Source organism: Bombus pyrosoma, linkage group LG11 (genome assembly GCF_014825855.1).
Source record: "Bombus pyrosoma isolate SC7728 linkage group LG11, ASM1482585v1, whole genome shotgun sequence".
Lineage (NCBI taxonomy): Eukaryota > Metazoa > Arthropoda > Insecta > Hymenoptera > Apidae > Bombus > Bombus pyrosoma.
Genome location: NC_057780.1, coordinates 16,455,621 through 16,468,277, shown reverse-complemented (window position 1 = coordinate 16,468,277; position 12,657 = coordinate 16,455,621). Strand labels below are relative to the sequence as shown.

The 12,657-nt window shown below is 30.6% G+C and overlaps 3 protein-coding genes across 8 annotated transcripts; 2 read left to right on the top strand and 1 right to left on the bottom strand.

Annotated features, from left to right (window-relative positions):
- The first annotated feature begins 2,305 nt into the window (after positions 1-2,305).
- Positions 2,306-4,612, top strand: LOC122573100 (mediator of RNA polymerase II transcription subunit 19). 4 transcript variants are annotated; one of them, XM_043739054.1, is made up of 5 exons: positions 2,306-2,653; positions 2,787-3,017; positions 3,115-3,271; positions 3,356-3,455; positions 3,548-4,612. In XM_043739054.1, the coding sequence occupies exons 2-5, from the start codon at positions 2,831-2,833 to the stop codon at positions 3,830-3,832; spliced, it is 729 nt and encodes a 242-aa protein (XP_043594989.1). In that variant the 5' UTR covers positions 2,306-2,653; positions 2,787-2,830; the 3' UTR covers positions 3,833-4,612. The 4 variants fall into 4 exon arrangements, with proteins under 4 accessions (XP_043594989.1, XP_043594990.1, XP_043594988.1 ...); XM_043739055.1 differs by having other exon boundaries at positions 2,728-3,017; XM_043739053.1 differs by having other exon boundaries at positions 2,306-2,667.
- A 242-nt stretch (positions 4,613-4,854) lies between these two features.
- Positions 4,855-10,193, top strand: LOC122572698 (RNA-binding protein cabeza-like). Of its 3 annotated transcripts, none has more exons than XM_043738022.1 (8): positions 4,855-5,010; positions 5,778-6,140; positions 6,245-6,317; positions 7,370-7,398; positions 8,880-9,013; positions 9,107-9,453; positions 9,543-9,800; positions 9,884-10,193. In XM_043738022.1, exons 1-8 carry the CDS (start codon positions 4,998-5,000, stop codon positions 9,921-9,923), a joined length of 1,257 nt encoding a protein of 418 aa, XP_043593957.1. In that variant the 5' UTR covers positions 4,855-4,997; the 3' UTR covers positions 9,924-10,193. The 3 variants fall into 3 exon arrangements, with proteins under 3 accessions (XP_043593957.1, XP_043593956.1, XP_043593958.1); XM_043738021.1 differs by having other exon boundaries at positions 7,367-7,398; XM_043738023.1 differs by lacking the exons at positions 4,855-5,010; positions 7,370-7,398 and having other exon boundaries at positions 5,795-6,140.
- A 93-nt stretch (positions 10,194-10,286) lies between these two features.
- Positions 10,287-12,613, bottom strand: LOC122572699 (probable Bax inhibitor 1). The gene is made up of 4 exons (XM_043738025.1): positions 12,422-12,613; positions 11,433-11,734; positions 10,975-11,300; positions 10,287-10,601 (listed from the first exon to the last, which is right to left on the bottom strand). Exons 1-4 carry the CDS (start codon positions 12,466-12,468, stop codon positions 10,566-10,568), a joined length of 711 nt encoding a protein of 236 aa, XP_043593960.1. The 5' UTR covers positions 12,469-12,613; the 3' UTR covers positions 10,287-10,565.
- Positions 12,614-12,657: the final 44 nt, after the last annotated feature.

Genomic DNA, 12,657 nt, shown 5'->3' with positions numbered 1-12,657 from the left:
CCTGACGAGTCGCACAGCGATATAGCTGCGGTATCAGTGCGACATGGCATGGCATCGCAACAGTCTATTACACGATTACCATGGACATAAGAATATATGCCCATGACGAGATTATGTACTTAGAAACATACATATCTACTATCTACATACTTACCTATGACATTACAACGGTGTCGTGTCACTCGTGTGCATCGGGTCATGAACGGATCTACGATCGGGTCTACATCTTTTCTTTTATTTGTGCTAATATTAACCTTTAAATTCTTTTGAGCATTGTCGAATAAATGTTATAATAAATGAGTAAACGACATCGTATCGTAATAGTCAATCCTGCAAGTTCGACAAAATCGATAAACGACAATATTAGAAATAATTACTAGTTTGTACCATTCATCAGGTGCACATGGCAAGAGAAGCGCTCTCTCAAATATGAAAATTCTTAACCACCAATTTCAATTAATAGAGAGCACGGTTAGACGCATCTAATATTAATTTTATAAATGGTTTTATTTAGCATGCAGATGTCAATTGTAGAAGACATGATTAACTCGTTTGGATATTGCGGTTCAGCATAGTGACACAGAACTTATTCAATTGCTTTGCAATCACCCATTAACATTGAAGCAGAAACAATAGATGGTTAGTTAATCGTTAAACCGAATTGATATTTCGTATTATAAAAAATATTGATTATATATATCAATTTGCTAGATAATTACTTTACAAAAAAAACTATCCAGATTTTTCTTATTCTATTTCTTCTAAAATTTACATTATGATTATGCATTGATAAATACGCTACTAATCTAAATTAATAATCTAAAATTGGTTAAAAAAAAGTCCTTTGTATACTAGTGTCATATGAAGATCTTCCCTTCCTATGATTAAATTATTAATATTGCATGAGTACAATGAGTAAATTACAGATAAATGAGTATAATCGATTTAGAAGTATTCATAAAATTGATGGAATCAAATTTCTTCGCAGAGCTATTGTTTCATTCGTGCCAAATCAAATCAAATTTCATTAGGTTTACTTCTTAAAGCTATTTTGTGTAAAAAGTGCAGATACAACAGATTTTATGGATTTACACAAGCCATTATATATATCAGCTATGACAGAAAATTTGAAATTGATTACATTAGTAACTGTGAAAATAAAATGTTTATGTAACATTTTTAAATTAAGTTTTAAATCTTGAAATTATGCAGTTATCTTATTAAGAAATGAGCAAACAAAATCGGAAAAACAGAACCGGTCATATACCAATGGATGTAACTTTAATATATTGTAATATTAATATTTCACAATTAATACAAAACTTACTCTCAGAGGAATTAAAAATACACAAGATACTAACCATCAATTTTATAAAGAATTTTATGAACAATTAGATTTATCTATAACCTTACTACGTATTCACTACGGTTCACTTATATACAACAGTAATTTAAATAAATTTATGTAAGTAAAATATGAAATAAATTCTGTACTACATAACATACATTTTTTATTTTTCACAATTATAGAAAAAGAAAAGATACCAATCAGAAATATACTGAAAAAATATATCGAAAGAAAATGTTTTACATGCATATACTCTTCAAATATTTCTTTAAGAATCAAAGTGACATGAATAAAAAGATATTTCTTTTGGTAAAAGATATACGAAAAGGACAAAAATAAGTACAAATAAAACATATAAATTTATAATTTTTTTTACTAAACTTTAATTATATAGTACTTTAATTTTGTCGAACTTCTTAGTCATGTAATTTATGATAAGTTTCCTTTGCTTATAGTTTCTTATCTATATACATAAATACTCTGTATATGTCTTGATCTAGGAACAACTATGTACAGAGTATAGATTTTCGGATGTATTATATCATGTATGAATATGAGAGAATAAAAAATAAAATATTTTTTAACAGTGCTTTGATAATAAATGAAGATGAAAGAAATAGTTCATTAAGGTTAGCGAGGATACCTGGAGAAATGATGAATTTAGACAAATTAGCACACATAAGTTTATCTGCAATGTTTACATCAGTATACGCATAATTAAGTATTGTAATAACATAAAACCTTGATTAACTTTTTCTTTGAAAACTGAAAATATAGATCTTCGTTACAAATAATAATAATTCTGTTCTATACATACTGTGTAAGAACATAGACTAGGAATAACATAGATTTAACACCCAATTAATTTTTGTGTTGCATACTTCAGGGGTTTAGGTTTATTGATATATATAACGTCTTATCGTTCTAATGTAATTTTCGGCGTTATGGATTCAATGTGATATCACATTTATAATCGAGCATTGAAACGAAATTTTAATATGAAATTATAAATAACATATACGATAGAATACTAAAACTTCCAATTTTTTGCATGATCGGTATTTTAGAACATGAGACATGGAGTCTCGTAATCTCATATGATATCACATCTATTCTGTCCTTAATCAATGATAAGAAACCAAATAAGTAATGAGACAAGATGCTAATAAAACTATCACTTAGCGTCTTATTTAGTTTATGGAAGAGTAGATTGCGGTGATAATTCAAACGTGTAATGTTATTACACGTATTTTTTACAATTGAGTTAAAGGAAATTAGAAGAACATTAAACATATTGTAGACTTAGTATGTGATTTGTAGTATGTGTTCATTGTACATTTTATGATAGTAATCAGTTGTTTGAATCTTTTATTACACAGTGTAAACATATATCGGTTCACCAAAGAAAGTTTTAACTATCATTAATGCTCTCTACTAGGGCCTATTAATTATAGTGAAGCTGTCATGAAGTAAAATTAAAGGATGATGATGGGCGATCAGTTTCGTAGCAAAGTGGAGCAATACTCACCAAAGTCATCACCCAGGGGTGCACGATCCCCTGTTGTTTCACGTCAAGATTCAACAGGGACTCTTAAGACAACCATTTCCCTGGGTAAAAATCCTTCCATTGTACACAGTGGGCCATTTTACTTGATGAAGGAACCCCCAGGTACATCAATATTTTGTTTCGATATGTTTTAAACAATTATAAATCATAATAATTATAATCATAAACAAACATATAATTTGTTATTAAAATTTTCTAGGAGAAAGTGAACTCACTGGGGCAACAAATTTAATGACCTATTATGGGCTAGAACATTCTTATAGCAAATTTAGTGGGAAAAAACTAAAAGAACAACTTTCATCGTTTCTTCCAAATTTACCTGGAATTATAGATAGACCTGGTCATTTGGATAATAGGTACACCAATATAATTTTTAATGTATCATATTAGACAATATATTTCAGATACTCTATAATCATTATTATAACTTCGTATTTCAGTTCATTAAGATCTGTAATTGAAAAGCCTCCAATAGGAGGAAAAGATTTAATACCCCTAACCAGTGTTCAGTTAGCTGGTTTTCGTTTACATCCTGGTCCTGTAAGTAAATGCAATTATATTATAACAAAAAAGTTACTTAAATAATTGAAATATTCAAGTAACAAGCATGAAAAGCTTATATATTTTTGTAGCTACCGGAGCAATATCGTTATGTTAATCAAGCTCCACAAAGGAAACACAAAAATAAACATAAGAAACATAAACATAAACCAGGAGAAATACCTAGTGGTCAAGAGGCAACAGCAACAGATATTGGCGGTTCAGATACCCACGAGAAAAAGCATAAAAAACAAAAACGACACGATGAAGAGAAAGAAGCTAGAAAAAAGCGTAAGAAAGAGAAAAAGAGAAAAAAACAAAAACACAGCCCTGAATATAGCGGTGGTTTAACACCATCTCAGCATTCCAATTCGTGATCTTCAATTTCACCTTTTCTGTTTGTATCTAACATTTGATTTAACATCACAATTTTTGTAGAAACAATTAAATTTATCTTTTTCATTAAGAATAACATACATGTATAGGTAATTATTATATAGAATATAAGTTATGAACATATTATTTTTGATCAAGGAATTTTTCGATTATTATGAAGTTATACATACTATAAAATCTATTTCCATTATTCGTGCTTTTCAAAATATGATATCTGATTTTTGATAATAAAACTTTAGTCTTTCTTTTACTGTGTTTAAGGATGTAAAATTTTTTCCTTAGAAGATTGTATACTATTAGTATGTACCATAGAATCAATGATGTAGGAACGTATTTATATTTACATATATAGGTACAAGACATACATGTTGCAACATATACAATTCGATTCATTAAGTCTATCAATTTTTCACGAGCAAAATTTAATTCCAGCAATAGCCGTTTTGATAAAAACATTGCAAATCCTTATAAATATTAATAAATTTAGTTTATTAATAAATTATAAGGTAAATTATAAATAAATAAACATGGACGAATTAGTAGTATGAAAATATTGGTGTATTACTGTTGATGTAAATATTATATATATATATTAAAGAAGGCAGCAGTAATGTTACTGTATTATATATGTTTTTTATGATGATTCCTAAAATGCTATCAAGTTTGTTCAAAAGCAAAACTAAAATCATGCATTGTATTGAGAATTTAAGATATATGTAGCATTATGATACGAAATTAATAAAAAAATTATGAAATATAAAGGTGTCTATTCATTATCTTCTTTCCCTTATGAAATTTTTTGGCAAAATATTAAAATTATTTGTGAAACATCTTTTACAAAATAGTTTTGGAAATATCACATTGATAATTAAATATCATTTGCTACATAACAGTACATAATTTCAAAGAATTTGTAAATATTACTACTATAGTCAACTAACAGTTTAAAATTCAACTCAGTAGCAACGCCATCTATTACAGAAGACTTCCGGTTGGTATAGCCAATATCCGGTAGTGGAACGCTAAATTCTACCGTTCTACCATTGAGCGAAGACTCGTTCAGATTCGTTGTTGGAAAATCGCTTCATTCCCGCCATTACGCGCTTTTTGTACCGTGTAGCAATTTGATCGCCGGAGGAAAGCACAATGACGGACACCCGTAAGTAAAAAAACCTCAAATTTTTACATTAAAACCTGTAATTCTCTTTACAACAGCAGAAAATTGGTTTTTTATCAACCTAGGAGGATACTTTTCAATAAGAAATTTCTTGAATAGTGCGTGCTACTATAATTTGTTATATTGCCACGTTTAAAGCTCCTTCTACTATTTTATCTAATTTATAATGCGTTATTAAACTATTATTCGAAACTATATTTAAATATAAGTAATTGTATACAATTATGTAAAATAATGGGCTAAGATACAAATTTTAACGACCCTGATTTTCTGACTCCGTACATTTTTGCGTAAACTTATCGATCGGCATCCCAAGCGTCTCGTCCTACTTATTTACTCCATTTTGCATAATTTGATATTTAAATGCCATTCTTATAATATATATCTTATATATAATAGCTAAACTTTTGTAATATTTCATCACAATTTGCATTATCCCGCGTATTTTTTGTTCAACCCATAATGAAGTATGATTTACACCGCTAGTACCATGAATAAATTATAATTATATTTTTAAGTTATAGAAATAAGAACTACATTTGTTTCAAAGCACACATTTACTAATAGAAAAATGTCAAATATAAAAAAATTTAACTAATGAAATGGTACATGATAAAAATAAATCTGAAATTTAAAATATAATTTTTAATTTAAATTTTTTGCGTCATATTGATTAAAGTTTAATACAACAATTAAAGTTTTTTATCAAATTCTATAATGATGCTTAATATTTTTTATATGTGTCCTAGAGTATTCAAATTACCAACAACAGGGGTACAATCAGTACAGTCAGCCACCACCTTCTGGTGGTCAGGATACTTCGTATCCACCACCTTCTAGCAGTGGTGGTGGTGGTGGTGGCGGCTACAATCAATATAGTCAACCACCACCAAGTAGTGGAAGCAATTATGGCAGTGGTTACAACAGTTACAATTCCAGCGGTGGCCAAGACTACAATCAATCACAAAATCAAAACAGTTATCCGAATAGTTATGGCAGCGGAGGTGGTTCTGGAAATGGTAGCAGTAGTAACTATAGTGGCAGTTATGGTCATGGAGGTGGAGGCAGTGGAGGCTATAATCGTAATAGTTCTGGTGGAGGCTATGGTGGAGGTATTTTAAATATTATGACTAATTTAAATGCAATGTAACTTTTACTTTGAAGATATGATTTGTTATATATACATATATATATATATATATGTTTATGTACATAGGTCAAGGAGGAGGTGGTGGCAGTAGATATGGAGATCGTGGGGGATACAGTGACCGCTCTGGCGGTAGCTACAAGTAAGTTTATTTCTTGTATTATTTATATATACATATATAATGAAGCGAAAAAAATATAAGGCGAATAAAAAAAAGTTGAATTATATATCAACAATATTAATCAATGAAGAGGTAAATATATTCATTGAAGTTAACAAGGTATGAAATGAAATTCTTATGACAGTAATGAAAACTTGTTGTCTCTTTGCAAATGGCTTTATGCCCATTGGGCGTTAATATGTTTGAAGTGTGCCTACAGGTTTAACACAGGTATAACTGGTAAAGGTATAAACAGGTTGTATATGACAAATGACGTAAGATGGTTGTAATGTCTGGTACATGCTGATTTATATTACATTAAGTGATAATATGATGTGTATACATAATGGTTTTGTATTGATTATACCTGTAAAGCGGTTTATACTGCCACTGGGGCCACTGTTGTCTGAATAGTACTACTTAGGGTTATCGACTAGACAATCAAAAGACGCTTAAAGTTTCATATAACAGAGAGATTGCAGTTTATATAATAGAAATAGTATTATTATATAAGTTGAAGTTTTATTGAATATATTGGTGTTTCTTTAATATATTTTGTCTATTTTTCGTAATAGGATATTAATGTTGTACTAACATCACAGTTGTTTACCCAATATAATTCATAATTTTTTATTCCCATCTTTACTCTACTGATTTTATTATATATATGCTTCAAATATTAATTAATACGTAGTAATCTCTGTCAATACTCAGATAGAAGATTCATGTACATTTGACGCAAATAGGATAATCTCTTACGCAGGATTGTCTTGACCAATTTATTTCTCGCAAAGTTATTAATAACAGCTATGCAGAAAAAGAACACGATTTTTGCATGCCGGACGTAACGGACTAACATGACGATATACGGGACTTATCTGTAATTTTAAGTAATATAGTGACCACAGACATTTAGACAGTAGGTACATCAAGAAGAGAGGTGGCGAGCAGCATTTGATTCGCCATGCATCGATCGATCGATCAGTCTGTCCATGAGTCAACTCATTGGTATATCTGCTTCTGTGTTTTAGCAGTGGCGGTGGCCGTGGTGGTTATAACAAAGGTAAATGCACCAGACTGTCTGTACTGGTCTGGTGCTATTCAAGCTTTCACTCTAATATTTAAAATCTAAATACTCGGTTACTCGTATTATATGAAAGGGCTGCTATGCAACATTGTTAGGGATTCATTTTCTCTGGTAATTAACACTCTGCCAGAATTCAGCAATCTAGTTTTAAAAAAGGTGTAAAAATACGTGATAATATTTTTTACTGCAGCATCACAAAGGCTGCGTTGATCACCAATTGCTTTTTCAGTAAATGTGTTAATTTTTTATGCGCTTCTACATATTATAATATTTATAACAAGAACAGGTAACGTTATTTTTTATTTAAAAGGTTACACACATTTAATTATATTAATTTGAAATACAAACGCGCTATGCGCTTGGCACATTAAGTTTCATTTGTGTATGTATAAAAACGACCATGTCTTTATACGAGCTGTTTTATATAAAAAGAAACATTTAGAGGTATAAAATCTTTACCCTTAATCAGCACTTGTGCTGCTTACACTCCAATATCTTAATATTTTAAAATATAACTCAGGATAATATTAAGCAAATATAAAAGGCAGCTGGTGAATTAAATGTCTACCTATCCCTAATTAATCAAGGCTTCCCAAAAATACAATATAGGGAAATGGTAAGAATAAAAATAATGTTGCAGCCCTTTTGTATGTTAAGCTGCAACCTTGTGTTCTCTACATATTGTTATATGCTACTAAGAATGTTAGGCCAATGAGTACTAATACTTTTGTTACTGCACGGGTCGAACAGAAAAAAAAAGCCTTTGAATTGATAATTTTATACAAGGTATTGAAGACAATAATACGTATATCAAATAATGGAGTTGTAATAAATGAACAAATTAAGAAAGCTTAAGTGTTGTCATGGGATATCACTTATTAGTAGGCAAGACAAAATTTATGTATCCTGGAACTAAAACTAATGTCAAAGTAATTGTATGTTATTAAACATACATAAATTACAAAATTTTTGGTATATAATAATAGAAAAGAAGTTTCTTTTCACTTGGAAACACTATTTGTGGGTAATGGTCATTAAAGAAAGTAAGAGTTATTACATTTTCATTGTTACAATAAGTAATAACTTTTAAATATATTGGTAATACTACAAGAAGAAAGAGGAACAAAGTATTTAATTGCTTAAAATAATAGTGCTTAAGTTTACTTACCATTTTAAAATTATCTTAAATATGAAATGTGGATACATTAGGGAGAGGTATTTATATGGGATTTTCTTATAATATAAAAAAAAGCATACTAGATTAAAATTCCAAATGGTTTGCAAAATTTCATTCTTCCAAGGTGTACTGTGTTATTAGTTGTTTTTAACCCGATACAAAAGTTTTCCACTTGTTAGCTTAGACTTGAGTAGGTTTAGGGACAGTAGATTTGCAAGTATTATTCCTTACTTCAAGGAGTACTATGCTAGGTGAAATGTTAACTCCTATCAAATTACAGGGGGCTACGGTGACCGCGGTGGTGGCAACGATGGGATGGTTACACAAGAAGATACTATTTTTGTATCTGGTATGGATCCTTCAATTTCAGAAGAAGAAATTTGTCAACACTTTGGAGCCATTGGTATTATCAAGGTAAGTTACTTCACTATATACAAATAGTGATAGTAATCACAAAGTATATTATATAAATAAACATTTAACCTTAATATCTTTCAATGTGTACAGCATGACAAGCGGACAGGAAAACCCAAAGTGTGGATGTACAAAGATAAAAACACCGGTAAATCGAAAGGCGAAGCTACTGTAACTTATGATGATCAAAATGCCGCGCGTTCTGCGATAGACTGGTTTGATGGAAAAGAATTCAAAGGTCGAACTATAAAAGTACAAATTGCCCAGCACAAGAGCAGTTGGCAAGGTAATCGTAGTGGTGGAAGTCGTGGCGGAGGTGGTCGAGGTCGTGGAAGTGGTGGTTTTGGGAGCCGCGGAGGTGGCGGTGACAGAGATGATCATCATCGTGGTGGTGGTGGTGATGATCGACGTGATGGAGGTGGTCGTGGAGGAGATTGGAGGTACCGTTTCACTTTATATAATGATATATATATTTATAGTCTACTATAAATTAAATATTTTATAAATTTGTTTCATATTGTTTAAACAGGTGTCCCAATCCAGAATGTGGTAATACAAACTTTGCTTGGAGAGACCAGTGTAACCTCTGCAAAAGTCTAAAACCAGAAGGTGCTGGTAGTAGCAGTGGCGGTGGAAGAGGAAATCGTGGCGGCGATCGAGGTGGTCGAGGAGGCTTCAGAAGTGACAGGGGTGGTCGAGGTGGAGATAGGGGTGGCCGAGGAGGCTTCCGTGGTGGAGATAGGGGTGGAAGGGGCGGACGAGGTGGTCCAATGAGAGGCGGTGGAGGGTTGGTTCCTATAATTATTTAGTTGTACTAAATGTGTCATTGAAAGTAACAAATTGTCATTAATTTTTCTTGTGTTATTTCAGCCGAGGAGACAGAGATAGGGATCGTCAGCGCCCTTATTAAATGTAATTTAAAAAGTGATTGATAAATAAATCACTTATTGACGTATTGTACACAATTTGTACACAATCTTAATGTATGTACATTTGTCATAACACAGAAATCATGTGTTACACTTCATTACCATCGATTTGTTTTCTCATACATTTTTTATATATTCACAACAATCGATGTGTGACGTGTAATTTTTGTGTTTTATATACGTATGTAAATGATCGTCATATGTGTAAAGCTACATTTTAATAAATAAGACTTCAATTCTCTAATACTAAATCTTATATTATTTTTTGTATTTACAAATACCATTTTTAGACATAAAAAAAAGACTAAGAACGCTGGGAAATTTTGTTTATTGAAAGATAAAAATATAGTACAATAAATTTATGTCTATTTATGTATACATGTATATAAATCTAATAAATAATTGAAAAAAGAAATGATAACTAAGTAATTTTAAACAAATACATTGCGTTTTTATGGCGAACGTATGCCTAAAAATTTTCCGATGTAATGAATAAGCTGTATTATTTCAATTCATATTATCATAGTAAATATACGTTTTATATATGGATAGATAGGATGAAGACGTCTAGTTCATGGATTTACTTGAATGGTATGATATCTTACAGCTTCCTTTGCTCTCATTTAATCTTTGCGTTTACGTTGATCTTTTAATATTTCCTATAATGGAGTAAAAGAATAATAAGTATTAGTTCACATTCATTTCATCACAGCAACCCACACTTATCACATACTAGGAAATTTACATTGTACATCTTCATTCTAGTTCTTAACTATTCTATCTCTATTAGTTTGTATATTGAGAAAACTAAGTTCAAAGTTTATGAAGATTAATATGATTGCTATGAGTTAGGACTTAAAAGAATTGAATATTTGTTGCTTTCTAAGTAGAATTTTCATAAATTTGTATTCTCTGTACCAGTAAGATATATGTGGATTGATTAATTATATTTTTTGCAAAATGGAATTAGAACAGTTAAGAATTAGGATGACATATAGAATAATATTTGTATATATTGTTTCTAATTTTTACCTTCTGTGTAAGGATTATGAGGAGGTGACGGAAAATGTTGATGAAATCTACAAATAGATCTAGAGAATGTAGAATGAAATCTTTGCTACCCATGTGGTATTTTTCAATAATCAATTGTGTATCATAAATAACAAAACCACACATTAAAAACAGTCCAATATATAAATAGGCTTGGTAGAAAATGGCCCAACGTAAAAATAGATTGACAAATGAAAACAAAACCATAATATTCAGCAAGCTAATTAAGGTACCACCAAGATATAACCAACGTCCTCTTTCAGCCAAAAGGGAGGAAATACTGAATGATACAAATATAACAATTGTTCCTGAAAAGATAATCATGTTAAAAATTGATATAGTTTAATAGTAATCCAATAACCATAACATGATATCACAATATGTAATAATAATAATAAAAGATACATTTTCAAAGATAAATTTAAATAACAATAACTTACCAATCAGTGCAGTTACTATAACAGTTGGATTGACACTCATAACCAATTGAAGTAAAGGCCCCAGACCAAGCCCAGAAAAGAATGCAAATCCCAGGAGATAGCTAAGTCGTAACTTTTGATTTTTTCCATTGTCTGGTGTATTAATTAAAGTAAAAAGCAGACCCAATGTACCAACGGTCGTTAATAAATTGGCCCGTAAGAGCTCTGAGAACATGTGAATGTAAACTCCTGCAGCAGCTGATAGCATTGACATGGACAGACATCCATAGACATTTTTCAAGTGTTGCCTAACTGGGGGTTCCCTGCAATCATAAATCTTTATCACATTTTCTATATATTTAGGAATCTTTTGTAAGGAAAATGGAAAATTTTATAAATACATCAAGTATAGTCTTAGACTTTGGGCTTAGGTGATAGGGTGTGGTATTAAGATTATAGCAATAGCTAAAATTAATAGTTTAAATGAGATTTAAGAAAAGAATAAAAGGTGTAAGAGAAAATAGATAAGGTTCAAGACGATTCGTAAAGAAAAGTATAATTATAACTTTACAAAGACATTCACGCTCGATGTACTTACTTACTTGTAACACGTCATACATACTATGCTCGCAAAAAAAGTTTCACTACATGAAATATTCACATTAATGAAGTTCTCGAATATACATATATGTTTGAAGGTCACACAATATACCAGTAACGCAGATAAGAGAAAAATGCATATCACGATAAATAAATTTATTCAAAGGTGCGTCGCAAAAAAGATACAGTCAGTTTTTATAAAACGAAACGTTTCTTAACGACTTCCTAGTTACATCATCGTAAATCATTGTATTTTAGAAATCGCGATATAAATGTAATAATAATGAAAAATCAATAGGAAGGAAAATATTAAAGTAAAAACTATAGAAAAGTAAATCCGAGAAAAATATCTTCTCGATAGAAATGTTCATAATTCGACAAAAAATATTCAACAGAAAAGATATACGTACAATTTCTTAGTGAAAGAGTTCACAAATGTGTTCAATACTGCTGCCATAATTTCGTTGCTTTACAAATACACCGTAATAAGACACAATTCGTTAAACGCTGTTGTTTTCCAACTAATGTACTTGTACAAATCGAGAATAATCATAAACCCTTGAAGTAGACTCCGCTCCGTGGACACGTCAGTGATATTTCTGTGCGTAAATTTTGTCGACACTTCCGATTGGTCGACGTGCCTCTC